The following is a 27,064-nucleotide window of genomic DNA, read 5'->3' as shown; positions in this document are numbered from 1 at the left end:
CCTATGGAAGTGGGGATACGGGCAGGTGGGTGTCCCATCTATCTGTAGGAGGAGGAATCTGGGGCTTTCTCTGTTTGTGTATAATTGTCAGTAAGGACTATTGAGACCCCTGCTGTGCTTAGAGGGAAGGGTCTAGGACAACTGTGGGAAGTCTGGAATCTGTGTGTGTGTGTGTGTGTGTGTGTGTGTGTGTCTGTGTGTGTGTGTCTGTGTGTGTGTCTGTGTGTGTGTGTGTGTGTGTGTGTGGTAGTAGGAATCTCAGGTCGGTGGCCTCATCTTTCTAAGGGAGAAAATTTCAGACTATGGTTGGTGTCTCAGGGCCGCTGTCCATCCCAAGAATCTCTGCACAGTTCAGATAGGGGGCAGGGCTAGGCTCCTGTGTTTCTGGAATCCTAATTCCTGGTCTGAGAGGGGCCCCCATACCCCCACCCATGCCGAGGCTCAACTTACCCCAACAGGGAGCCCTGGGCCTGCCTCTTTCTCCTGCAGTTGCTCCACAATGTCAGCCAGGGTGGCCTTCCTGGGGGCAGGGGTGCAGAAAGATTCACTGGGACTGGGATGCCTTCTCCCAGGGACCAGCCTGGGTGGCTGGAGGAGCCTCCACATCTTAGCCTGAGAGGCCAGGTCCCCGTCCACTCCCGCAGCTGCCTGTCTTGGCTGTCTGCCTTACACACCACAGGTGCTCAGCACTGTCTGCGAAGTGGACGATGGAACCTCTCTGCCCTCTTGAGTTTTAAGCAACACAAAGACCAAAATGCAAACCAGTGCCCACACCGTTGCCTTTTCCACCCATCCCCTAAGCTTTCAGGCTCCCTGGATTTGCCCCCTCCCAGCCTCTGATCACTCTGCATCATACTCTCCAGTGACAAGTCTGTTTCTTCCCCTGGACTGAGCCACCTGAAAAGCAGGGCTGGAGCTGGTTGGGTTGTTGCTCTCCCTAGCACACATCACACACGGAGTGGGCGCCCGACCAGTGTTCGTGAAATACAAAATTTAAAAGGGGTCTGGAAATCACTGTTACTGAAATGTCTTTGACCAAAGGCCTCTTTCTGGGGACACGGCTGATTGAAGTGATCCACATGACACATTCTCATTAATTCCGGATTCTGAAAGGTCTGGGTTCCAGTCTTGTTTCACCCAAACTGAGTGACTTGCCCTCTCTGAGCCTCAGTTGCTCCATCCATAAAATGTGTGATTACAGTCCCCAGTTTATAAGGTGGAGATGGTGATGAAGGATCTTAACTTCAATCAAAGAGGTGATGGTTCCACTGTTAGCCCAGTGGAGAAACTGAGATGCAGAGAGGATGAAATCCTTGCTCAGGATCACCCAGGGGATTTGAAGCAGGGGTCAGGACCTGGTACCTGACAACCTGCACCTGAAGGAAGCCACTGCCACTGTGGGTTATTGAGCGCGACTCCTACCCTCTTTCAGCTTCTTTCCGTTTACACCCCTGTTCAATGGGTACCACGAATGTATCTAGGGAGCTAAGCCATTCTCAGCCTGGGAACCCTGGCCTCTGGGCCTGCGCGACTCCAGGAGCTCTCCTTGTCCCCCTTCCTTCACTCCCTAGGCCTCACCCCTTGGCCAGGTCTCCTCTGATGGGCATCTCCTGTTCGCTGGACTCCTGCCGCTCCAGCCGCCGCTCCCGCCGCTCCCGCCGCCTCTCCATCTGCTCGTAGCGGCCCAGGGTAAGGCTGTGTGCCACCTCGTGCTCCGTTGACTCCTGCCGCTCTGGCCGCCGCCTCCGCGCAGCCTCCTCGGATTGATCGGCCGATTCCTGCCGCTCGGGCCGCCGCCTCCTGGACAGCTCCTCCGCGCGATCAGCTGACTCCTGCCGCTCGGGCCGCGGCCTGACCTGCTCCGCTGCCACTACCGCAGGGGCCCCCGGGGTCTCAACGGCTTCCTCTGGTGCCGCCGGCTGGGCCGTAGGCTCCACCCTCCCTGGGACCTCGGGCAGCCGGTCGATGCGCGGCTGGAGGCGCTCCGGCTTGAGCTCCTGCCGCACGTACCCCACCCGGGTCCGCACCTCAGCCGAGAGCGTGTCTGATGCCCGGCGGGCCAGCGGCTCCAAGCCCCTCTCAGAGCCCCCTGGCCGCAGCAGGGGCGCGGCCTTGGCCGCCAGTTCCGTAGGGTCTCCAAAGAACTTGCGCCCCAGGAGGGGGGTGGGCGGCTGCTTGCTCTGTTCTGCCTTGAGTTTCTCAATCTGGGGACAGAGGGGCCAGGCTCCAGTGGAGGGGCATGGTGGAGGTGGGGGCTGGGAAGGTGGCTCTGGGTCGTCTGCCTCACCGCCCAGTTTATTGGTTCTTATCAGTGAAAAAGCAGGGTTGGCCAGAAGCTTAATTCCTATTTTCTCCAGCAAACACCTAGCGCTCATTTAATAACGGGTTAAATCATCACTTTCTGTAGGTGCCTTTCCATTCCCACCCATTGCCTCCTTCCTTCAGGATCTTGAGACTTTTTATTACAATGATCTCATCATTCTTCAAGTAATCAGATCAGACTCCTCCCAGGCCAGGACAAGTGATTCTGGGCTCTCACGTTCCCCTGTGCTTCCCCCATCCTAGCCCTGGACTGTCACTGGTGACAGGTGGAAGTTTGTCCCCTCTCCCTTCAAAGCTCCCCTCGCCCCCAGGACTTGGAAACACAGTGATGGTCTGTCTTAGCCCTTATTCAACACAGTGTGGAGGCCGTGTATTGGCCCATGTGTTTGTCTCATATAGAGAGATGGATGTGGGGCTGTGGGGGGGGTGGGGTCTGGGGCAGGAAATGGGGTGCTGACCGTGGTCAGGCGCCGCAGAGAGCTGAACCTTTCTTCCCAGGCTGCAGCCGCTTTGCGGAAGGCCTCGTGCCGCCGGATAAGCTGTTCCACTTCGTCCACACTGCTGCCCAGCTCCCGGCTCTGCAAAAGCGGCTCCTGGGCCGTCAGCCAGGCATCGGCCACCACTGCCTCTTGGGCAAACTGGTGCACTTCCAGCACTGAGGAGAGACATTCAGGGGAAGGGTGCTGGGGGCACCTGGGGGCCCTACCTGGGGGCTGTTTCCTCTGGCCTTCCACACCCCCTCTGGCTTCCTCCATCCCAGCCCTGGCCACTGTGGGGTTTGCAGGAAGGTGAAGGGCTGGGCTATTTCTGAGGACACCAGCTTCTCCTCTAGGTGTTGGGAGTCAGTGCCAGGGCAGCCCCCTTGTCCACTCGCCCAGGCCTTTGTGTTTGCTGCTGGGGATGCGGGGGTATGCAAGCATGACTCTGTCACCCTCTGGGCATTTCCGGACATGCTGGGGCGTGATGTCCTTGTGCCCTTGAGCCCCGTGTGTCTGGGCCCACACTCACTCTGCTGCAGCCACTCCCAGTGGCGGTCCCACTTATCCGACACTTCCTCCTTCCTGGTCCCCAGCTTGTCCAACTGCGCCTGGATCTGGGAGTGGCAGGTGGTTGGGAGAGGCATCAGGGCTGGCCCCCCACCCCGATGGGCACAGAGGACAAAGGGGAACCCCCGGCCCCCCTCCCACCTCATCAGCCATGGCACTCTTGTTGAGCAGCAGAGAGCGCCCCAGCTCCTGGCAGGCTGTCAGCTCTGGCATCCGTGCCTCCAGTTCAGTCTTCAGGCCCTGGTGGTAGTTCATGAGCACCTCCACCGATGACACGTCCCTACAGTGGGTGGTGGGTAGGGATCTGAGCCATGGGCCACCTCCCTCAACCCACCCCATATACACTTCTTGTGATGAGCCCAGATCCCTCAGGCTGGCGCTGTCCCTGTCCACCTCCCACAACCAGGTTCTGAGGGGCCAACCTTCTTCACTGATTCAATGATTCCGACTTCTCCCAGAGTGCTAAAATGTCCCACTTCAGTGATTCTGAGAATTTCAAGATCCAATTTTTCTAATCCTCTAAAGCTGTACTTCTGAAGCTTCCACTAACCTATGATTCTAAGTCTGTGCGGTCCCAGAGGGTAAACACTAGACATGTGGCAGTCAAGCACTTGAAATGTGGCTACTTTGATTTGAGATGTGTTCAAGGGTCAAGCAGACACCATACTTTGAAGATTTAGTATAAAAAAAGAATGAAAAATAACTCAATAATTTTAATATTCACTTCATGCTGAAGTAATCATATTTGGAGTATCCTTGGTTAAGTAAAGGGCTTCCCAGGTTGGGCTAGTGGTAAAGAATCTGCCTGTTGATGCAGGAAACTTAAGAAACACGGGTGATCTCTGGGTTAGGAAGATCCCCTGGAGGAGGGCATGGCAACCCACTCCAGTATTCTTGCCTGGAGAATCCCATGGACAGAGGAGGCTGGCAGGCTAGTCCATAGGATCACAAAGAGTCGGACATGACTGAAGCAACTTAGCACACATGCACACACGAATGGGTTAAATAAAATGAATTACTAAAATGAATTTTCACTTGCTTCTTTTTACTTTTTCTAATGTAGTTACAAGATCTTAAATTATATATGTGGCTCACATTTGTGGCCTGTGTTGTATAATTATTGGACAGCGCCGTTCTAAACTATTATATGGCCAAAACAAATTCCAAATTTCTGAAGGTTCCATCAGTCAACAAGTATAGCCCAATAAGACTTAATATGTCCAGGGACTTTCCTGGCAGCCCAGTGGTTAAGATTCCACACTCTCACTGCTGAGGAACTGTGTTCAATCCCTGGTCAGGGAACTAGGATCCCAGAAGCCAAGCAGTGTGACCAAAAAAAAAAAAAAGATTTAATGTTGAATATGTTCAAATTTATTTCTGATCACTCACACTGTAACAATTCCTACCTAAGACTTAGTATGCCTAGAATAGTCTCCCTGATTCTCCCGTCTCCCGAACATACCCTCCCTGAAATTCTCCACCTCAGTAAATTCGCCCATCATTCATCTGTAACTCCTCTTTTTTTCCCTCAGCTCAGGAACCTAATCCATCAGTCAAGACTGGACATTTGTAACTTTAAAACATACTCTGTGAAATGGGCTTCCCTGATGGTCCAGTGGTGAAGAATCTGCCTGCCAATGCAGGGGACACAGGTTCGATCCTCAGTCCAGGAAGATCTCACATGCCTTGGGGCAAATAAGCCTGTGTGCCACAACTACTGAGCCAGAGTTCTAGAGCTCATGAGCTGCAGCTACAAAACCATGCGCCTAGAGCCCGTGCTCTGCAACAAGAGGAGCCTCTACAATGAGAAGCCTGCACACTGCAGCTAGAGGGTAGCCCCTGCTCGCCACAACTAGAGAAAGCCTGCAGCAACGAAGACCCAGTGCAGCCATAAATAAATTTTAAAAAAAATCTTTAAAAAATGTTTAAAAATATACTCTGTGAAATGATAGGAAATCTGGTATTTGTTTTAAAATAACTCAGCTTAGGGTGGAGGGGAGTACATACATGAAGACTGGCCGGGTATTCACTGTACACATGTGGGTTCTCTCTGTTACTGCTACTTCAGTGGAGAGTTGGAATTTCTTATAATAAAAAGATTTTTTAAAATCATTTTTTCCTAAAATTGGTCACTTCTTCCCATTTATTCAGCTGCCACCCTGAGTCAAGCCAACGTCACCTTGCGCCCTGGATGATGGCAGGAGCCTCCTGAGCAGCCTGCCTGCTTCTACCCTGGCTCTCCACACTCTCTCATTTTCCACAAGCACCTGGATTTATCTTTCTCAAATATACATCATATCACATCACCCCCTCCTCCTGCTCTAAACTCTCCGGTGGCTCCCATTTCACTCCAAAAAAGGCAAACTTCTCACCACACCCAGCACTCAGTCATGTCTGACTCTTGGAGGCCCCATGGACTGCTGCCTGCCAGGCTCCTCTGCCCACGGAACTTTCCAGGCCAGAATACTGGAATGGGGTGCCATCTCCTACTCCAGAGATCTTCCTGGCCCAGGGATCCAGCCCATGTCTCCTGCATCTCTTGCACTGGCAGGTGGATTCTTTAACACTGCCACCATGTGGGAAGCCCTCACCATGCTGTTTCCCCTCTAACCTCATCTCCTACCACCTTCCACTCCCCCACTCACTCACTCTGTCCAGCCACAATGATCATCTAGCTTTTCTGCAAACGTATCTAACCACAACCTACCTCAGGGCCTTTGCACTTGCTGATCCTTTCACCGGGAAGACCCTTCCCCAAAAACTTTACCCAACTCACCATCTCTGCACTCAGGCCCCCTTACTTTGCTTTATTTTTCTTTTATTACTATCTGGAATAATATTAAGTGTTTGTTTACTGACTTATCTGTTGCCTGATTCCTCTCTCAGAATGTCAGCTGCACCAGTCAGGGGCTTGACCTTACACGCATACAGTGCGTGCGTGCGTGTGCGCTAAGTTGCTTCTGTCGTGTCTGACTCTGCAACGCTATGGACTGTAGCCCACCTGGCTCCTCTGTCCATGGGATTCTCCAGGCAAGAACACTGGAGTGGGTTGTCATGCTCTCCTCAAGGGGATCTTCCTAGCCCAGGGATCAAACCTACATCTCTTACGTCTCTAGAGCTGGCAGGCGGGTTCTTTTACCACTAGCACCACCTGGGAAGCCCTCTGGCATACGGTAGGCATCAACAAATATTTGCTGAGTAAATGAATGCAGACTCAAGTGCTCACAGTCACAGAGACAATGCTATGTATCCACTACTCTCCACCTCCTTGTTTTCCTGGACACACTGCTGGACTACATTTCCCAGAGTCCCTAGCAGACAGGTTTGGACCACGGAGCCAAAGGGATGCGAGTGCAGGTTTAGTCTCTACAATCTCCGGTTGTATCCTCAGCTCTCTTTTCCTCATCTGTAGCTGGATGTAGAAGGCCCAGCCACTCATGTCAGGGTCGATGATAGAAGAACACTGGTTCCCAGCCACTGTGGGACAGGCTTCTGCTGCATACTCACATCAAGCCATGATGTGAGCAGTCAGTGCCTACTAGGCCAAGCCCCATATACACCTCCCCATCCCTATCCTGGCTTTAATCCATCCCAGGCTGCGACACCCCTGCAGAGGCAGAGGATGCCCTGTGCTCTGAGCTCGATGCCAGGCGTGACATGGGGTCTTCACACACGAGGAGCCTGTAGAACAAGGCATGGCAGGCGGTGGAGCCACGCAGGTATTGGCTATGGTGATTTTTTTTTTTTTTTTTTATGGGAAGGGGACTGTGGAGGGGCTGAGAGTGGCTGACCGGAGGCAGGGAGGAAACCCGAGGTGGGAAGAGGGGCACCTGGGCTTGTCAGCTGCCCCAATCTGGCCGGCGATGCCATCCATCCAGGAGAGCAGGTCTCGGGCCTGGTTGTGGAATCGCAGGGCGTCGGCCGTGGAGCTCACGTGCAGGCGGGCGTCCTCACAGGCTGCCAGCAGCTCCTTCCAGCCTTGCAGCACCTCCTGCTCCCGGCTGGCGATGGCCTCCGCGTGCTCGCCCGCGTACACCGTCCGCAGCTGGGCTGCCCCCTCCTGCAGCTGCCGTACCTAAGGGGACACGGGGTCGAGCACCAGCCCTCCATGGGGATCCAGGCTCCATCCTCTCCCCCATCTCCCATCTGCAGACTGGGTGCAGAGCTTGAAGAAGTAAGGAGCCTACACCCTTGATTCCAGTGGGATCCATTCCTAGCCACTGCCCGCTTTCTTTTTGACCTTCGCACTCTGACTTCTTTTCGACCCACTACCGTATTTCTCTCACGTCTGCTGCCTAATGTTTCTGTGACTGACCTACATTGTGACTTCTTTTACACCTACTGTCAGGTTTCTTTCAGCCCACTGTCTGACTTCTAGTCTGAGAGCTCTATTTCTATTGGGGCTGCCACCTCGCCTCTTCAGGCCCACCTCTGTCTTGTTTCAGACCCATGTGATTTCTTTCAGGAAACCATTCCTCACCCTGACATTTATTAGACGTGCTGTCCAATTTTTTCAAGCCACTCCCTATCACCCAATTTCCTTCAGAAGCGCTATTCAATCACTAGCAGGTCTCCCATCCAATTTCCACTATCTCTGCTGTGTGAGTTAGAGTCACTGCTCACTCTCCGTGGTTTCAGCCACTTGTTCTCTTTCAGAGGACATCATATTTGTGTCAGATGCACCACATAATCACTATCAATCTCTCTACTTGACTTCTCATGGTCTTTCATATCATATATATAAAATAATTGTCCCATTTCTGCCTTCCACTAGGCCTACAACCCTATTTCCTTCAGTTCTGTGGCTTGCTTCCTGTGAGGCACACAGCTTCACATTTTCATCTGGTTTCTCAGATCTACCTCTTAATTCCTATCAAACCCACTTCCTGATTCCTATTAGCCCTGATTTCCATCCATGAGATCCAACCCCATCAAATTTCTTCAGGGAAAATCATGTGATTTCTATCAGAGACCTGCACTCTAATTTCTATTTGCTTTGCAGCTAATAGAATTTAGAAATTTCTCTCAACTTTAGAATAGAAATTTCTCTCAACTTCCTTGCAATTCTTTTTAGACTCTCCATCGGGCTTTGGGTAAGATTCACTTTGCAGTTTTCAAGGGAACCCCTGCCCAACCTCCACTGGAAACACTGTCTGATTTCTATCAGGCATTCTATACCCCGCATTCTATATTCCCTGTCATTGTTTGATTCTGCGCACCATGCAACCAGTCCATTTTCTACCTGCCCCATCATATAACTTCTCCCTGTTCTGTAGTCCGTTTTCTGTCTATTCCACTCTCTCATTTCAACGTGGTCCACAACCTGATTTTTGCCAGCGCTGCTGCCCCCGTCCTCTGGCCACGCTGCCAGGCCCTCCCACCAGCTCCTCCTGGCCACCAGCCCCTCACCTGGGACACAAGGAGCTGCAGGTCATGTTCAAAGGCGCGCAGGGTCCGCTGCATGGAGCTGGCACTGGGTCTCGGCTCCGGCGGGGTGGTCAGGCGAGGCAGTCGCCTCCGCTTCTCCTCAATCTGTCCTTGGAGTTCTCGGGCATCACTGAAGAACTTATGCAGCTCCCGAGAGGCAGCCAGCAGTTGGGCCCGCGTGCCCATAAGCTCCAGCAACTCGGCCCAGGCCTCATTCAGCCCGTCCTTCCACTCGGCCATGGTGGCCGCCGCTGTGTGGCCACACTCGATCAGCTCATCCACCATCTGGTTCACGGCCGCCAGCCGCTCCCGCCCTGCCGTGCCAGTCTCGCTGGCGAATTCTGAGAATTTCTCCTGTAGCACCTGCCACCAGGGAGTGGGGGGGGGGTGTGCTATCATGGGCAAAGTGCCGTAGACACGAGCCCCCTTCAACCCACCACCTTGTGGCAGAATAACAACACTAAAGGTGACCATCAGAACAAAATATAACATCCCACACGTACTGAGAACTCACTCTGTAGCAATAATAGTAACAATAATAATAAATAAGGCAGTTCAGATGGTAAATAATCTGCCTGCAATGCAGGAGATCCAGGTTCAATCCCTGGGTCAGAGACTCCTTAGACAAGGAGATGGCAATCCACTCCAGTATTCTTGCCTGGGAAATCCCATGGACAGAGGAACCTGGCACGCTATAGTCTCTGGGGTCGTAAAAAGTCAGACCTGACTGAGCAACTAACAAGACCCTAAGCATAGTAACTAACACTGTGTTAGGCTCCGTGGGTGTTCAGTACTGCCCTAAGTGCTTTTTGGGGGTCCCCAACCTCTGGAATCTAACGCCTGATGATCTGAGGTGGATCTGATGCAATAAAAATAAAGTATACGATAAATGAAATGCGCTTGAAACATCCTGAAACCATCCCCATCCATGGAAAAATCATCTCTCGTGAAACTGAACCCTGGTGCTGAAAAGGGTGGAGCCGCGGCTTTACATTATCCATCAGTGACTCAACAGAGCCATGATGCGGTGCTATTATAATCGCCCTATTATAGGTGGGGAAACTGAGGCCCGAAGAACCTTAGTAGCAGACACAGTGGCCCCTGGATCGCTGTTTATTCCTAATGCTGCTCACCGTGACGTGCTCAAAGTCCTGGCCAAGCTCAGGGGAGCCAGCCACCACCTCCTTCTCTGCGATCCAGTGCTCGAGCTCGTCCACCTGGCGACTGAGCTGGTACAGCCAGTACTGCTGCTCCAGGCCCACCCGGCGCTCCTCGCCCAGCTCCTTGAGCGCCACGTACAGGCGGTCCACCTGAGACTGCCGCCGGCTGATCTGCTCGCTGAAGGGGGACAGGGAGGGGACAGGGAAGGGCAGGGATGGCGCCTCCCCGCCCAGACTTCCAGGACAGAGCTCTGAGCCCCTGCCACCCCCTCAGGGCAGGGCTGTGTTTCTCTGAACCTTCAGGCAGAACTGAGTCCCCCCCGAGACTCCTTCATGCAGAGCTCTGTTTTCTACAAGTCTTGGATGCAGCCAACTCAGCACTTGCATCTCGGAGCTCAAGGAAAATTCTGCTTCCCTCAGCTTGATAAGCTCATCACTCCCTCTCACCCCCTTGCGTGCGCCCAGCTTTCCAAGCTGCAGTCCCACACCTGGCCCTTCTAGTGACTTCGGTGGGACTCCAGACCCCTTACTTGGTTCCCCAGCCAACCCACCTCACCCCCACTCAGGATCTCCAGGCTCAGGAGGACTGAGGTCGAGCCTTGCACCTCTGTCTCGGATCTCACCCCTGGGCCAAGCCTCCTAGATGTGGCCCCTACACTTAACCTCAGAGAGGCCACATGACCCGCAGTCCAGGAGGTCTCAGGCCACACCCATTCACTGTGCTCCAGGCTTTTCTGTCCTCCCAGAGGGGCCCAGACACTGGGTAGGAAGAGAACCCTTCCTGCCCTGAGCTCGCTCTTCTCCCCTCAGTCCTAGACAACTCCTCCCACACACTCAAAATCCTAGTGCTCCTGGCCCCACCCGTTCAAACATCCTTGCACAGCGCTCCTCCATGCGGGGACCCCAACCACTTGCCAAAATCCTAAAGCACCAGCACGGGGCCAAGAGGGACCCAACCCTCCCATCCCAACGTCCAGTCCTGGCCCTGCCCCAATTTCCAACCGCGAAGCTCCAGATCCTGCCGGACCATTCCCTAAGAACTGGCCCCGCCCACCTGTCCGGGTGCCCCATCTCCAGCAGCGCCCGGCACTGGCGCGACAGCTGCGCGATGCTTTCCTCGTAGTTCTCCACGCCCTGTTCCAGCTGCAGGTGCTTCTTGAGCAGCTGCAGGGTGCTCTGTTCGTCCTGGGGATACACGGCGCCCGCGATGAGGTGGCAGCGGCCGACCCCGGGCTCCAGCGCACCGTCACCCCCCCCCCGCCCCGCCCCGGCCCCCCGCACCGCCAGCCCGGGCGCACCTTGCCCTTGTCCTCACTCATCATGAGCAGCTCCTGCTCGCCCAGCCACGCCTCCACCTCGGCCACGTCGAAGTAGTACTGTTCCACCTGGAAGGCGGCGTCGAGCACCTGCTGGCGCCGCTCGGCCGCCTCCCGCAGCCCGGCCCAGGCGCCCTGCAGCTGCTCCTGGCCGCGGCGCACGGCCTCAGCCTCGGGGCTGCGCAGCGACGCCAGGGCGCCCGCGCGCTCCAGCACCTCCTCCAGGCGCGGCCCGTGCGCCTGGATCTCCCGCCGCAAGCCCTGCGGGTGGGAGAGGAGAGGGGAGTTCAGAGGCTCGGGGCCTGCACGACTGGCACCGCCCAGGAGAGAGTGACAAACAGCTGCAGATCGCTAGCCGCAGATCGCTAGCGACAAGCCGGATACCACATGTCTCCTCACTCATCCTCCCCTTGTTGCAGGTGGGAAAATAGGCCGCAGAGGTGAAGTGCGTTAGGAGAACAAGCAGCTAGGAAGGGGTGACAGGGTTTGAACACAAGAAGCTGGATCCAGAGACTCTGCTTTCAAACAAGATCCCTGGTGATCCATGATGCCCGCCCGCCTAAGGATCCCGACACAGGCCTGAACACAGGTTGGGGTATAATTTACCTACAGTGCAGTGCACACATCTTAGGAATACAGCTGGACACATTTTACACATATTTAAGCCTGTGTACCCAGATAGGCATACAGAATACTTCCATCACCCCCAGAAGGTTCTCTCAACCAGCTCTGTACTTGCTGAGTTCTTTAGTTAACCTCTCCTTTGCCTGTTTCCCCACCTGGTAGATGGAGATATTAAATAATTACACAATAACAAGAGTCAACACCCAGTGCCTGCCAGGCACTTTGCTAAGTAAGGGCTTTGCATAATGTAGTCACTTTCTTTTTCTTTTTGCCACACTGCGTGGCATGTGGGACCTTAGTTCCCCAACCAGGGGTGGAACCTGTGCCCCCTGCAGTGCAAGGGCAGAGTCCTGACCACTGGACCGCCAGGGAAGTCCCTGTAGCCACTCATTTAGTCCTCACTCCAACTCCAGGAGCCAAGCATCATTCTCATTTTACAGATGGGGAAACTGAGGCACGGGGAGGTTGAAGAACTTGCCAAAGGCACATGGCTAGTGGTGGCCCCCTAATATTTACCTTGTAGGGCTGCTGTACCATGGCGCACTGACAACTGTGCCTGGCATGCAGCAGGTGCTCAATCAACATTAGCTGCTATTATTTGTTTCACAGCCTCTGTGTGTCTAGCAATCTCTCACACACACAGCTTGAGCATCTCCAATTTTAAATATTAAATGCGCTTGACTGATTTCCTCAACTGTGAAAATGATGGGCCAGTTTTGTTTGTTCCTAGCGTAGTCCACCACCAGGAGTATTTTCATCAAGATAGAAAAACAAAAGCCTCTTAAAGAACTTACAGCCTCTTAAAGAACTTCACCTAGTAGAGCATGATCACGAATCTTTCCAAAATAATTTTTGTGCCCACCTCCCCACCATTCTTCAGTGCCCTATTCTCCCAAACTATATATATATATATTTTATAAAAGGAGGTGATGACAATACCTACATCATAGGGTTATTGCATAGATTAAATATCTGACATAATCCCCTATGACAGTATTTGGTACATAGTAAGTCTTTAATCAATGTATTATTATTATTATTACTATTATATTATTATTTTCCAGCTGCACTGCATGCAGTATCTTACTTCCCTGACCAGGGATCAAACCCATGACCCCTGCAGTGGAAGCATGGAGTCTTAACCATCAGACCACGAGAAAAGTCCCTGGAGTTCTTGTCTGATGTTTTCTTTCTTTCCTGGCCCGATAGCCATTTTCCTTACTTCCAGTCACAGGACCCTGATTTTCTTTGGGGGAACTGCCTTGCCACCATCTCAGCCCAGATAATTAAGGCTGATCTCACCTGCAGGTTCCAAGGCTGAATTCTCAGCCCAGACCAGGCCATTCAGAGCAGCCTAAATCCCTGGCCATCACAACTAGTTCAGAGTGGACATGTGACTCAAGTTGAGCCAAAAAGAGTTATGCCTGAGACTACTACTGAAATTACTGAGAGAGTCTCTTTAGTTTTCCTTGTGGGATGTAAACTTGAATCTGTTGCGAGTTCTTTTACCAGCAGGAGAGGCGAGCTGGCCTGAGAAAAAAGCTAATAGGAAGAAAAAAAAAATGGCAATGAGAGATTCATGACCTCTTGGAAGCACCTGGACACATCTGTATCTGCTGTTCACAGATCTCAATTACAGGAGCCTATAAATTCCCCTCTTAGGCTTTAACCACCTCAAGTGTTTTCTGTCATTTGTATCCAAATGTGTCCAGACCCACTCCCTTGCCCTGGCTCTGCTCACCTGGTTCTTTTTGATGTACTGCTGGACGGCCTGCAAACCACTGCCTCGCTCTGTCTGCATGGCCAGTGGCAGTCGCTCCTGGACCCATGCCTGGAAAGGAATCAGGGAACAGGTCAAGGGAAGGACACAGGGAGCAGGGCAAGGACCCCTCCATCTCAACTAAACTGCACGCATCCAAGCCTCCATAGCAACCAAGGGCCTCCCTCAACTAAACGCCTGCTCACATCTTCCACTTCCTCTCTGGACACACTCTAACTAGCTCTCTGCACTTGAGTCAGGTTCCTGCTTACCTCTGGCCTTTGCACAGGCAGGTCATGCTTCCTGGAAAATTCCCTTCCCAACCCATCAGCAGGCTCAGCTCTTGTTTCATGTCTCAGCTTAGACATTCCCTCCTCCGGGGAAGTCTCTCTGACTTCGAAACTTGGCCAGTTGCCTCCTCTGGGCTCCCACAGTCCCCTAGCTTCCCCCATCACATTCCTAACCATCTTGAGCTGTCCCTGACTTAGGATAAGTCTGTTTTCCCCTTCGGAGGAATGGGATTTGCTGTGGTCACTCCTGCGACCCTACATGAGTAAGAAGGGGCCGGGCCCAGAACGATCAAGTGAATGAGCAAATTAGTGAATGACTGAATGAGGAAATGAATGGATGAGTGATCAATGAAAAATAAATGCGTGAAGAAAGGACTAAAGAATGAGGGGCTGAATAAATCAATGACTTCATGAATAAATCAACGAGCCAAAGTGTTAATGAAATATGAGAGTGAATGAATGAATAAGCGCGAGTAAATGAAAAACTTTAAGGATCGAATGACTGAGTCTGTCAGCGTATCAGTGGATAGGTCATTCCGCCACCTGCACCTTTGAACCCTCCTAAGGGCCATGTCCCCGCCCCCACCCCAGTCTCCACCCCCTTTGCCCGCTGACCCCGCCCCCACCTTCGCATGCCCCTCCTCTCATCCGGGCCCCGCCCCAGATCCCCGCGCCGATTCTCACCAGCTCGTCCTCGAGGTCGTGCGCCACCTGGTGCAGCTCCTTGGAGGCGAGCAGCAGGCGGCGGCGCTCCTGCAGCGGCTCGAGCAGGCGCACCAGGCGCTCGCCCACCGCGTTCTGCCGCTCGCCCACCAGCTCCTTGCTAGCCGGCTCCAGGGGCAGCGCTGCCGTCTGCGCCTGTAACTCCCCCACCTCGCGGTACCACTCCTCCACCTGCGACTCCATCGACTGAAGGGAGAAGGGCAGGGTCAGCAGGCCCCGGCCTCCCTCCCGATCCCGCTGTGGCTCCCAAGTACCTTTATGATGACAGCCAACCCCCTGGTCGAAGCCCACTATTCCACTCTCCCCTTGCTCAATTCCTTCCAGAAGCTCTGTCCTCCTCTCTGATCCCTGCAACCCACTAAGCTAGATCCCGCCTCAGGGCCTCTTCTGTTCCTATTTCCTCTGCCAGACATGCTCTTCCCTGTCAATCAGATTTCAGTTCAACTACTTATTACCTTTTCAATGAGGCTTGCCTGAGTCCCTGGACTAAAGCAGCCCATCACTTCTCACAAAAACCCTTCAAGGTTGGTGGTATCCCTGTTTTACAGAGGAGCAAACTGAGGCCCAGAAAAGTTAGGTAATTTGTCCAAAGAGTCAATCTTTTCAAATATCAAAAATAAATACAGGGACTTTCCTGGTGGTCCAGTGGCTAAGCCTCCAATCTCCCAATGCAGGGGGCCGGGGTTCAATCCCTGGTCAGGGAACTAGATCCCACATGCCGCAACTCAAGAGTTCACATGCCACAAATAAAGATCTCACATGTATAACTAAGACCTGGAAAAGCCAAATAAATAAATAATTTAAAATAAACACAAGCTATAGTGATTTAAATGGTTGCTGGGCCACAGGGAGAGACAGAAAGTACAAAAGCAGACCCAAATACACAGGAGAATTCATATAGTTTATAGATGCCATTTCCAATCTCCAAGGAGATGGATTATTCAATGAATGGTCATGGGCCAAGTTGCTGACCAATTTCACTGGATCCCTTCCTCACTGTTTATGCTGAAAACAATTCCAGATGGATTAAAAACTTAAGTGGAATAAGTAAATCCATAAGGCATACCAAGGAAATCTGGGCAAATGTTTTTACAGTCTTGGGATGGAGAAAATGTTTCCAAGCATATAACCCGTAAAGGGAAAGATTTATAAACTTGGCCACAAAGAATAGTTTTGTGTCAACCAAAGTTTCTAGATTTGAAGGCAAATGACAAACTGGAAAAACATTTAATATGTGTTCGAGCAAAGAACTAGTTTCTTTAACAGTAAAAGAATTCCCTTTTATCCTGCTCCCGTTGTCTCCTCGGCACTTAAACACCATCGGATAACTGTCTTTACTCACGAGGCTTCTGTTTATTGGTCTGCTTCTAGACTATAAGCTTCATGAGGGCAGAGGCTGTGTCTCTCTTCACCTATGTATTCCCCAGTGTCTAGAACCATGTCTGCCATGTAATAGACCTTCTACTGTGGTTTGTCCAATGCACAAATGAATGACATCAGCAAAGAGAGATTGCCCGAAAGAGAAATGGGCAACAGATGTGAACAGGCAACACGAAGAAGAAATGAGCACAGGAAATGATGCCCAATCTAACTAATCATTGGGATAATACATACTAAAAGAAGGTATTCTTTTCTATTTATCAGATTGGCAAAATTGTGAAAGATGGATAATCTCTAGTGTTGGCAAAAATATAGGGAGACGGGCACACTCAGCCTCTGTCAGTGGTGGTGTAAATTAGTAAGAGCCTTTTTGGAAGGCAGTTTGGCAGGTACTATCAAAATGCAGTATGTGTTGAAATGCTTTGACCAGCACTTGCACTTCCAGGAATGTATTTAAAGAAACAGTGGCATGTGTGCACAAAGATGTCCGTCCAAGGATTTTCATCATAGCAGAGATGTTTGTCCAGAGATCTCATCATGGGGACGTCCCTGGTGGTCCAGTGGTTAAGAATCTAGCTTGCAAGGCAGCAGACATGGTTCAATCCCTGATTGGGGGACTAAGATCCCAAGTGCAACTAAAGTCCTCGTGCCACTGCCAGAGAGCACTTGAGCCGCAAGAAAAGATGCCGCATGGTGTAACAAAGATCCCACGTGACACAGTTAAGACCCAACACAGCCAAATCAATAAATAAAATAAAGATCTCATCATAGCAGAGTTTATAATGGGAAAAAAATGGAAAAACTAACCTCCATGTCCATCAAGAGTGAAATGATTAAACAAGTCCACATCAATATGGAATAATACCCAAGACTTACTGTTAAGAGGGAAAAAAATTAGAACATACTTATGAATAGATATTTGTACTTATGAATACTATATGAATACTATGAATAAATATTTGCAGTGAATTGCACATGCATAAAACTTCCCTAGAATAAAGAAGAAATTAATCACAGATGGTACCTACTGGAGGCATGAGAATTTAGTGAATGGGGACAGGGATGAAGGAGAGACTTCTCACATAGGATTTTTTATACAGTTTTTGATGTCTGAATCATTATATTTATTTATTCAAGAATTTCAATTAGGACTTCCCTGGTGGTCCAGTGGTTAAGAATCTGCCTGCCAATGCAGGGGACATGGGTTTGATTCCACATGCTGAGGGGCAATGAAGCCCATGCGTCACAACTACTAAGCCATGTGCTGCAACTACTGAAGCCGGAGCCCCTGAGAACCCATGCTCTGCAACAGGAACAGCACCCCGCCACCCCCCGCTCACAGTAATGAAAATCCAGTGCAGCCAATAAATAAATTAAAAAGGAATTGAAACATGAAGAAAATAAAACCATTAATAATCCACATAGGTACCTCTATTAACACATAAAGAGAGGTCTAGAAGGATGCATACCAAATAATAATTGGGGTTCTCTTTGGAGTGTGGGATCCGGAGGCATGTTGAAGGGAGACTTTATGTTTTACTAAAGATCTCTAAGATAACAGTAGCTTTTAACAAAATAATATATTTATGTACTACTTGTGTGATTCTAAACAGATGGAGGAAATACAGAAAACAAAATAACAGGCATGAAATTAAGTGGTAACAGATTAAAGCAAAAGACTGCAACCCAAAGCTGGAATCTTAAGAACAAAGTCAAGACTTTTGCTGCAAGGTTCTGTAGCGCAGAGCTGTTGCTTTTGCCTGCCCCAAACTGGTCCTTTCTTTCCTAGCACCTCAAATCCCACTCTGATCCTGAACTTCTTGTTGTGTAGTAGCTAAGTCCAGCCCTACTCTTTGTGACCCTCAAGGACTGTAGCCCTCCAGGCTCCTCTGTCCATGGAATTTCCCAGGCAAGAATACTGGAGGGGGTTGCCATTTCCTCCTCCAGGGGATCTTCCCGACCCAGGGGTCGAACCGCATCTCTTATGTCTCCTGCACTGCCAGGCAGATTCTTTACTGCTGAGCCACCAGAGAAACTGAGCTTCTTGAGCAGTCTTCTACTAAAACCTAGAGGGCCAAAGGGGACCACGTGATCCAAACCTAGCCAATCAAAACACAGAAACCACTGTGGCCGCAAGGATTGATCAGTTCAGTCGCTCAGTCGTGTCCAGCTCTTTGCGAGGTCTTATTACCTAAGCTGGGCCAATGAAAACTCTTTCAGCTTCCTGAAGGGCTGATGAAACCCATCAGTCCAAGAATGGCCATGTGACTCAGGCCTGGCCAATAAGAACACTGAATCACCCTGGCCACAAGGATTGGGTAAGAGATGGCATGTGACCTAAGATCAGCTAATGAAAACTCTTCACACTTTTTCTGGAAAAGCATGTGAGCTGAAAAGGGGTGGTCTCCTTCTCAACCTGTTTCTAAAGCTGGAAGAACACAGGCCTGAGATAATAGGGACAATTTTGCCACCAAGAGAGAACAGGTTCCCCAATGATGAGGCCAACACAGAGGAAAGCAGGGTGCAGAAACAAAGAGAAACTCCAAAGGTCAGAATTTGTGGGACCGATCCAGCCATGCCCCAAGCTCCTACCCGTGGTTCTTCCAGCTCTATGAGCCAACAACTTCCAGCTCCTCTTAGCCTAAGTCCTAAGAACCACATTTCAAAGAGTCCCAGCTGATACAGTTCACAATCCGTAGGAGTCGGAAAAGTGGGTAAAAAATCAAACCTTATGACAAATCCAAGTCATGTCCAATGGAAATTTTTTAGACACACGAGCGGCAGAAATCAAAGAAAAGTGAAATAGTCATTCCCCACAACTTTTTTTATTAAGAAAATCATGGTAGTGAAATGTAGAAAATAAAAACACATTAGAATTGAGGAAACTTGCGAATATAGTCTGAAATATTAAGGTTATAAGTTCCAGTTCCCCATGAAATGAAAACCCCTTCCTCCCTCTGGAGCAAGTGGCCATGTGGCCTGAGACAGAATTATTCCAGGGACTGCCATGTTTCTACTTCTAGAAAAATGCCAAGTATTTCAAACACCGACGTAATATGTAAACTTTCTTGCAAACATGGGCAAAGGATACAGAAGTACCTGGTCATTAAACATGTGAAAAGATGTTCAGTCTCCTTCAGTGTCTTGTCGTCTAGTCGCTCAATCGTGTCTGACTCTTTGCCACCCCAAGGACTATAGCCCACCAGGCTCCTCTGTCCATGGAATTTTCTAGGCAAGAATAGCAGAGTGGGTTGCCATTTCCTTCACCAGGGGATCTTCCTGACCCAGGGATTGAACCTGTGTCTCCTGCATTGGCAGGAGGATTCTTTACCACTGAGCCACCTAGGAAGTCCCCCCTTCAATGTTTAGGAAAATGCAAATTAACATAGCACAAATCAATTATCTTTCAATTCTCAGGTTAGCAGAGATAAAAGGCTTGCTAACAGCTGATGACGGTGGCCATGTGGGGAGATGGATGACTGTCATTCTGCAAGTGCACCCACTGCCTTTTCAGGATATTTGGTAATATTTATCAAAAAGTTTAGAGAATTCCCTGGAAGGCCAACAGTTAGGACTCTTCGTTTTCACTGCAGAGGATATAGGTTGGGGAATTAAGATTTTGTAAGCTGCATGGCCAAAAAAAGGAAAAGAAGCAAAGAAATGAGGGGGAAAGTTTAATGCATAAATCTGCTGGTACCAAAATTTTACTTTGAGAATTATTTTCTAATACATATTTCTTATAATACACATATAAATATACATATATAAGGAAAGAATATATATTTATATACATATATAAATGTGTATATATAAAACCATCCATCTCCCCACATGGCCACCATCATTAGGTACTTGCAAGCTTTTTATCTCCACTAATCTGAGAAGTGAGAGATACTGTATTGTAGTTATTTTAATTTGCATTTTCCTAAACACTGAAGGGGGGCTGCCCAGGTGGTTCAGTGGTAAATATATATGTCTTTATCTGGCTGTGCTGTGTCTCACTTGCAGCATGCGAGATCTTTACTTCTCAGCATGTAGATCTTTAGTTGTGGCATGCAGAATCTAGCTCCCTGAGCAGGGACTGAACCCAGGCGCCCTGCATTGGGAGCATGGAGTCTTAGCCACTGGACCACCAGGGAAGTCCTGAGGATTAATTCTAAAATATTTGTACACAGGCTTAAATACACACAGACAAGGATGTCTGTTGTGACATTATTTATACTAGCAGAAGTTCAGAAATTGCCTTAAAGGTTTCTCAACAGAAGGCTGGTCAATAACATTGTCAAACTATCCCTTGGAACATCATGCAACAGTTTAAAAGGACTGGGTATGTCCTACAAGGAGGGATGCCTAGGGTGTTCGGCCAAAGGAAAAGGCAAGCTTCACTGTGGTCTGTATGTCATGTGTACGTGTGGGGGTATGCATAGAATATTTCTAGAAGGATAGAGAAGAAACAGTGGAGAGCACTTACACCCCTGGGGAGGGGGGCTTGCATGTGGAGAAGAAAGGTTTTTTACTTTTCACAGCATACCCTTCCATTTGAACTTCTTACCATAACAGCAATAATGGGTAACACACCCATGTTTGCTCTCAGCACTTGACAAGAATGAATTAAGTTAATCCTCACAACAGCCCATGAGGTCAGGGAAGATGGGGATGTTCGTATTGCTCACAACTGGAGCCCAGCTCCTGGCTCCGTGCCCGGCACAGAGTAAGTCTCCATAAATGTGTGTTGCTTTTTATGTTGTTGTTTTTGTGTGTGTGTTGCTTTTGTGTATGTGTGTGTGTGTGTGTGTTGCTTTTGTTTGCTGGATTGGCCCCCATGTTCTTCTCCTTCTCTTGGTATTAAAGGTTAACATTAAAAAAAAAAAAATTAAACCAGCTTGAAATGTTACAACCAAAGGAACGACATGGAGAACTCTTGAAAACGTTAAGTGAAAGAATCCAGAAAAAAACGAGAGCCATATATTGTATGATTCCATTCATGTGAACTGTCTAAAACGGGCAAATGTGTAGAGACAGAAAGCAGACTGGCAGAGAGAGTGAGTAAGGACAGGGTTTCTCGTTGAGTGCTCAATCGCTTGGTCATGTCCGACCCTTTTGTGACTCTATGGACTATAGCCCACCAGGCTCCTCTGTCCGTGGGATTTCCCAAGCAAGAATACTGGAGTGGGTTGCCATTTCCTCCTCCAGGGGACCTTCCCGACCCAAGGATCCATCCCGCATCTCCTGAGTATCCTGCATTGGCAGGCAGATTTATACCAGTGAATCACCTGGGAAGCCCCGCAGGGTTTCTCTTCAGGGTGATGAAACTGTGTTGGAATTAGTGGTGAGAGTTGACTTTGCAAAAACACTAAAAATCACTGAACTATACACTTTTAAAAAGTGCATATTGTGGTATGGAATCATATCTCATTTTTAAAAAGACATTCAAATTCAAGGCAAAAACCAAACCAAATCAACAAAACACAGAGGCACCTATTTCCAAAACAACCTCAGCTGCTTTGCCACCTGGTGACACACAAACCCAGATCCCCCTGTAGCAACCTGACTGCTACTCAGACTCACCTGCTGCCTTGAAAGTGAAACTGACAGTCGCTCAGTCGTGTTTGACTCTTTGGGACCACATGGACTATACAGTCCATGGGATTCTCCAGGCCACAATGCTGGGGTGGGGAGTCTTTCCCTTCTCCAGGGGATCTTCCCAACCCAGGGATCGAACCCAGGTCTCCTGGATTGCAGGCAGATTCTTCACCAGCTGAGCCACAAGGGAAGCCCAAGAATACTGGAGTGGGTAGCCTATCCCTTCTCCAATGGATCTTTCTGACCCAGGAATAGAACCCGCATCTCCTGCATTGCAGGCAGATTCTTTACCAACAGAGCTATCAGGGAAGCCATACCCACCGCCTTCCCATACTCCAAATGGGGAAACTGAGACTCAGAGATCAGTACCTGGCCTAGAGTGAAAACTGCCAGGACCAGAATTTGAAGCCAGAACCAGGTGACCAAAAACCCTCATGGCTCTCGGTCACTCTCCTTCTCTGCAATCCAGGATGATGTGGTCCAGAAAGGTGGGGTTAGTCACCTGCAGTCACACAGCAGTAGAATGGGAGTTCAAACCCTGGACGGTGTGGCTCCTGACTCTGGGCCATGCTGAGCTAGATGAAGAAATGTGGGACAAAGACTGAAAAGGGGCAAAGAGGGTGTTTTCTTTCTTTTTTTTTTCAATTAATTTTAATTGGAGGATAATTACAATATTGTGATTTTTTTTGCTAGACATCAACATGAATTAGCCACAGGTATACATATGTCTGTCCCCACCATATCCCTCTCAGTTAAAGAGGGTGTTTTCTTGGCCAGAGTGTTTTCTGGCTCAGGGTGGGTTGGGTAAGAAGTCTCTGGGGACTCAGCCCAGCAGCTGCAAAGCCTCCAGTGCCTTTTCCCCTGGCTGGTCCCCCTCAGATGGCAGGAGACCAGCTCCCCCCTTCCCTCCTGGAGCGAGAGCCCAAGGCTGAGCCAGACCAGCTGGCCTGGCCCCTGGGGACTGGGAAAGCAGGGGCTTGGGACTCCACCATATGGCCCCTCAGCTGGGAAGGACAATTGGAGGAGGCCCGAAAGGAGGACTGGGGGGAGGGTGTCGTGTGGCCTAGACCTGGGAACTGGGGTTCCAGAAAGGCTGCTGCAGAGGCTGGGGTGGAGGGACATGGGAAGGACGCGAGGAGGACGCAGGGACGAGGAAAGGTCAAGGGAGAGGGGCAGAGAGGGGGAACGGAAGTGAAGAGTGAGCGAGCAAGATGGAGAGGCAGAGAAAGACAGGTGAGAAAGAGAGAGAGGAGAGGGGAAAAAACTAAGAGAAACGGAGACACGGAGGAACTGGGGGAGCAGGGCTGGGAGACAGGCCCAGAGCGAGGCAGAGGGAACACAGAACTCACGTATCCACGCCCCTGGACCCGGGCCCCCACCTCCCCCAGCGCAGCCGGCTGGGGTGCCCTGAGGGGTGGGGCAGCCGGGAAATGTGCCCCACTGGACCGCCCCCCTCCCTGCCGCACAAGTCCAGTGTCTTGGATCTCAGGCGGGCCCCAGCGGTCAGCAGGGGTCACGGGAGTTCCCTCCCCCAGGGGCAGCTCCTGAGGCCCAGCTGGACTCCGTCTGGGGGCCTCGGCCCACTGAGTCACTCCCCGCCTCGGGCGCCCTCTGCTGGAGAAAGGGCCCAGGAGTCCCACACTGGAGCCTGCTCATCGCCAATGTGACCCTCCCAGCCAGGCCCTCATCTCCGCCAGGTCTCAGTCTCTCCCTTAAACAATGGGGACCCCACATCACGCTCTCCAGGGTGTGTGGGGCTGAACCCGCCGCCCTGTGAACCCACCGCCCTGTGGAGGGTCAAGCCAAGTCCTCACTTGTCCAGGGCAGGGGGCCCCAAACCCTCCCTCTGAAAGGGAGACAGGTGCTCGAGGTCGCCAGTTCCCCCCTCTAATTGCAAATGCAAATCCCACAGTGAGAAATGCTTCCCATCCCCCATACTGGGGAAAAATCTAAAAGTCTGACAACACCAAGCGCTGGCAACCATGGCTGGAAAAAGGAGCTCTCATTTAATGCATCAAACAGCATCAGGACTTAGGCAAGCTATCTGTCACAACCGGGTGAACTGCAAATGCCTCTAACTTCTCACACTGGATCAATGTTTCATATAGTACGTCCCCATCCAAAGACATTATTTTTCTAACTGAATTTTCTTTTTTGGATGCACTGCGGGGCTTGTGAAGTCTTAGTTCCCCGACCAGGGATTGAACCCAGGCCCTCGGCAATGAGAGCCTGGAATCCTAGCTCCTGGACCACCAGGAAGTAACCCCCACCGGACCCCTGCCAAATACATTTTTGAAAAGCTACATGGATGGGGGAGTGGGGAAATGCCTAAATGGACTATAATCAGAAACAAATGAAACAACTATTTCACATAGTCAACATCATCTATGGAAGACAGAGAAATAACCCAACTTTCTAATGCAGTAGAGTGATGATGTACCCTTTGGTTGAAGACAATTAAAAATTTTAAACTTGTAAACAAGTATTGTCTCTTATATTTGCTGGGTCAGCAATTTTGAAACTAAATCATTTTTTAATCTGCATCAGTTTTTAATCTGTACATTGTTCACATGAAGTTGCTAATATTATTATGTCCATTTTACTGAAGAAGAAACTGATGCACAAAAAGAGAAATAATGCCAGATCACACACTTAATAAATCACAGAGCTGGGCTCGACCCCAGGCAGCCAGGCTCCAGCATACATGGCCTTGACCTTGGCATGTACTGCCTCTCATAGCCCTGTTGTCACTGAGTGGCTTAGTATTAGGGTTCTCTCTGTTGGACAGAAGAGGGACAGAGGCTCAGACCAGAGGTCAAGCCACACACCTAACATCACACACCTAGTAAGTGGCAGAGCTTTGATTCAAACCCATGCCACCGAGTGCCGAGTCTGTGCTTTTATCCACTGCAATAAACTGCCAGGAAAGAGGCAACATTGTAAGACAGTGAATAATCCTAGCCGTAGTTGTTACTGTGCTGGAGGTCTTGGTTTGCCCCTCCTGACCACAGTCTAAACTTCTCCATCCTGCTCTGTGCCCTGGGTGGGTGGGGTGCCCTGTAAGGATCACAGCAATTGGCTCCTCTGCCTTCTGGCTTCCAGCTGGGCTGGGCTTAGGACCAGATACATAATTTGCAGGGCCCAGTGCAAAATTAAAATGCAGGTCCTTTGATTCAAATGTTAAGAATTTCAAAATCAGTAGAGGTTAAGATTCTGTGCTTCCACTGCAAGGGGCGAGGGTTCAATCACTGGCTAGGGAACTAAGATCTGACATGGCCTGCAGCATGGCCAAAAAAAAAAAAAAAAAAAGAATTTCAAAACTAAGAGGGAGTAGATGTATTATTTCCCAGCTCCTCCCTGCAGTAGCAGCCATTTTGTGCGTGTTTTTTATTTTCTTTTTTGTAGTCATTCATATATATACATATATACCTACATACATATAATTTTATTGATTGACTTTTACTTTTGGCTGTGCCAGGTTTTCATTGCTATATGGGCTTTTCTGTAGTTGTGGTGAGCAGGGGCTATTCTCTAGGCGGGTGCAGGGCTTCAGTAGTTGCAGCTCCTGGGCTCCAGAGCACAAGCTCAACAGCTGTGGCACACAGGCTGAGCTGCTCCTCGGCACGTGGAATCTTCCCGGATCAGGGATCGAACCTGTGTCACCTGGGAAGCCTCTGGAGCCATTCTTGACTAAGGGTCCCTGCTCTTGTCTGGAGACTCCATGCCCGCTTCCCCCTTACCCCCAGAAGTGAAGGCTCCCTGCTGCTGGCCTCAGTGGAGGGTGCCTTCTGTTTCCGGTTGGGACCCCGACAGTCACAGGTCCCCATCTGTTGGGAACTCACCACACCCTGGTGCACAACTTTCACTTGGGGCCCTGGGAGGCCTTGTTAAGGCAGAGATGGGATGACAGAGGCTCAGAGCAGGACGCTGGGATTTGAACCCAGGCCTATCTGCCCCCCCTGCCCAGGCTTTCATCACTTGGCCCCTGGCTGCTTGTGCTTCTTGCTCTCTCTCCTGTCTGGCCATCCAGGCCACCGCTTGTCTCTGCCAGTACTCTGGGCGATCTCAGAGCAGACCTGGGGCCAGGCCATCGCCACCTGCCCACTGCCTGCCCAGCCAACGCAGTGCGGACCTCAGATAGTGAAGGATTTTTCAGAGACCAGTGAGGGGGTCACCTTCCCTCACTGTGGTCTGGGAGTATCGAGGGAGGAAGGCGACTGGGAACTAAACGTGGCCCTGAATGGCCACTGTGTGGCTGTGTGACTTTGGGAGAGCCACACACCCTTCCTGTGCTGTGGTCTCCTCACATGTCCAGTGCGGATGGCCACGGCCCCTCCTTGTAGGGCTGCTGGAGAGGAGGGATGGGTTATCTGTGGCAGACACAGAGCACAGATCAGTGGTTCTCAAAGTGTGGCCTGGGGACTCTTGGGGATTCACAAGATCTTTTCCAGGTGTCTGCAAGGTTTCAGCTATTTTTAAACACTATTTGTTTATTTGGCTGCGCCAGGTCTTAGTTGTGGCACGTGGGATCTTCAGTCTTCGTTACGGCACACAGAATCTCTAATTGTGGCATGTAAACTCTTAGTTGCACCATGTGGGATCTAGTTCCCTGACTAGGGATGGACCCCAGGCCCCCTACCTTGGGAGCATGAAGTCTTAGCCACCGGACCACCAGGGAAGTCCCTAGGTTACAACTATTATATTTTTAAAAATACTTAAGGTGTTATTTGCCTCTCTCATTCTCTCCCAGGTGCACAGCAGGGTTCTGCAGGGACTGTAGGACCTGTGCTATTGGAAGCAGTGAGAATCCAGTGCCTTTCATGGCAGGCAAGATCTTAGTTCTCACCCAGGGATCAAACCCATGCCCCCTGCAGTGGAAGCACAGAGCCGCTGGACCGCCAGAGAAGTCCCTCCAGCGCGCTTTTAAGCCAGGCATGAAAGGAGGCTGCCACACTGAGAATGAAGCCACTCTTCTGCCTCCATTGTTTTGGAAATTATAGCTATTCTTCGAAAAAGAATGCTTTGGGGATAATATGTGATTGACTGATTCCTTACTGTTGTTTCAAAACAAACCGATCATTTAAATATGTCTCAGTTTTAGGGACTTAGCTCAGCTGGTAAAAAACATGCCTGCAATGCAGGAGACCCTGATTTGATTTCTGGGTCAGGAAGATCTCCTGGAGAAGAGAACAGTTACCCACTCCAGTATTCTGGCCTGAAGAATTCCATGGACAGAGGAGCCTGGTGGGCTACATTCCATGGGGTCGCAAAGAGTTGGACATGACTGAGCGATTTTCACTTTCACTGGTGGTCCAGTAGCTAAGATTCTGTGCTCCCAATGCAGGGGGCCCAGGTTCGATCCCTGTTCAGGTAGATCCCATATGTTACAACTAAAAGCCTGCATGCCACAACTAAGGATGCCACAACTAACACA

The 27,064-nt window shown here is 50.4% G+C and overlaps 1 protein-coding gene across 3 annotated transcripts in view; it reads right to left on the bottom strand.

The window, feature by feature from the left end:
* SPTBN4 (spectrin beta, non-erythrocytic 4) overlaps positions 1–27,064 on the bottom strand; it is a 78,673-nt gene that overhangs the window by 4,637 nt on the left and 46,972 nt on the right. For all 3 annotated transcript variants that reach the window (XM_018062428.1, XM_018062429.1, XM_018062430.1), the window contains 12 exons: positions 14,629–14,853; positions 13,637–13,726; positions 11,254–11,532; positions 11,010–11,140; positions 9,929–10,133; positions 8,778–9,158; positions 7,199–7,443; positions 3,510–3,648; positions 3,331–3,415; positions 2,781–2,977; positions 1,579–2,204; positions 451–520 (listed from right to left, as the gene is read on the bottom strand). In XM_018062428.1, coding sequence (XP_017917917.1) covers positions 451–520; positions 1,579–2,204; positions 2,781–2,977; positions 3,331–3,415; positions 3,510–3,648; positions 7,199–7,443; positions 8,778–9,158; positions 9,929–10,133; positions 11,010–11,140; positions 11,254–11,532; positions 13,637–13,726; positions 14,629–14,853 — 2,673 coding nt within the window. The remainder of the gene's footprint in view (positions 1–450; positions 521–1,578; positions 2,205–2,780; positions 2,978–3,330; positions 3,416–3,509; positions 3,649–7,198; positions 7,444–8,777; positions 9,159–9,928; positions 10,134–11,009; positions 11,141–11,253; positions 11,533–13,636; positions 13,727–14,628; positions 14,854–27,064) is intronic.

The sequence above is a fragment of the Capra hircus genome, chromosome 18 (genome assembly GCF_001704415.2).
Source record: "Capra hircus breed San Clemente chromosome 18, ASM170441v1, whole genome shotgun sequence".
Lineage (NCBI taxonomy): Eukaryota > Metazoa > Chordata > Mammalia > Artiodactyla > Bovidae > Capra > Capra hircus.
This window is presented reverse-complemented; position numbering and strand designations above follow the sequence as displayed.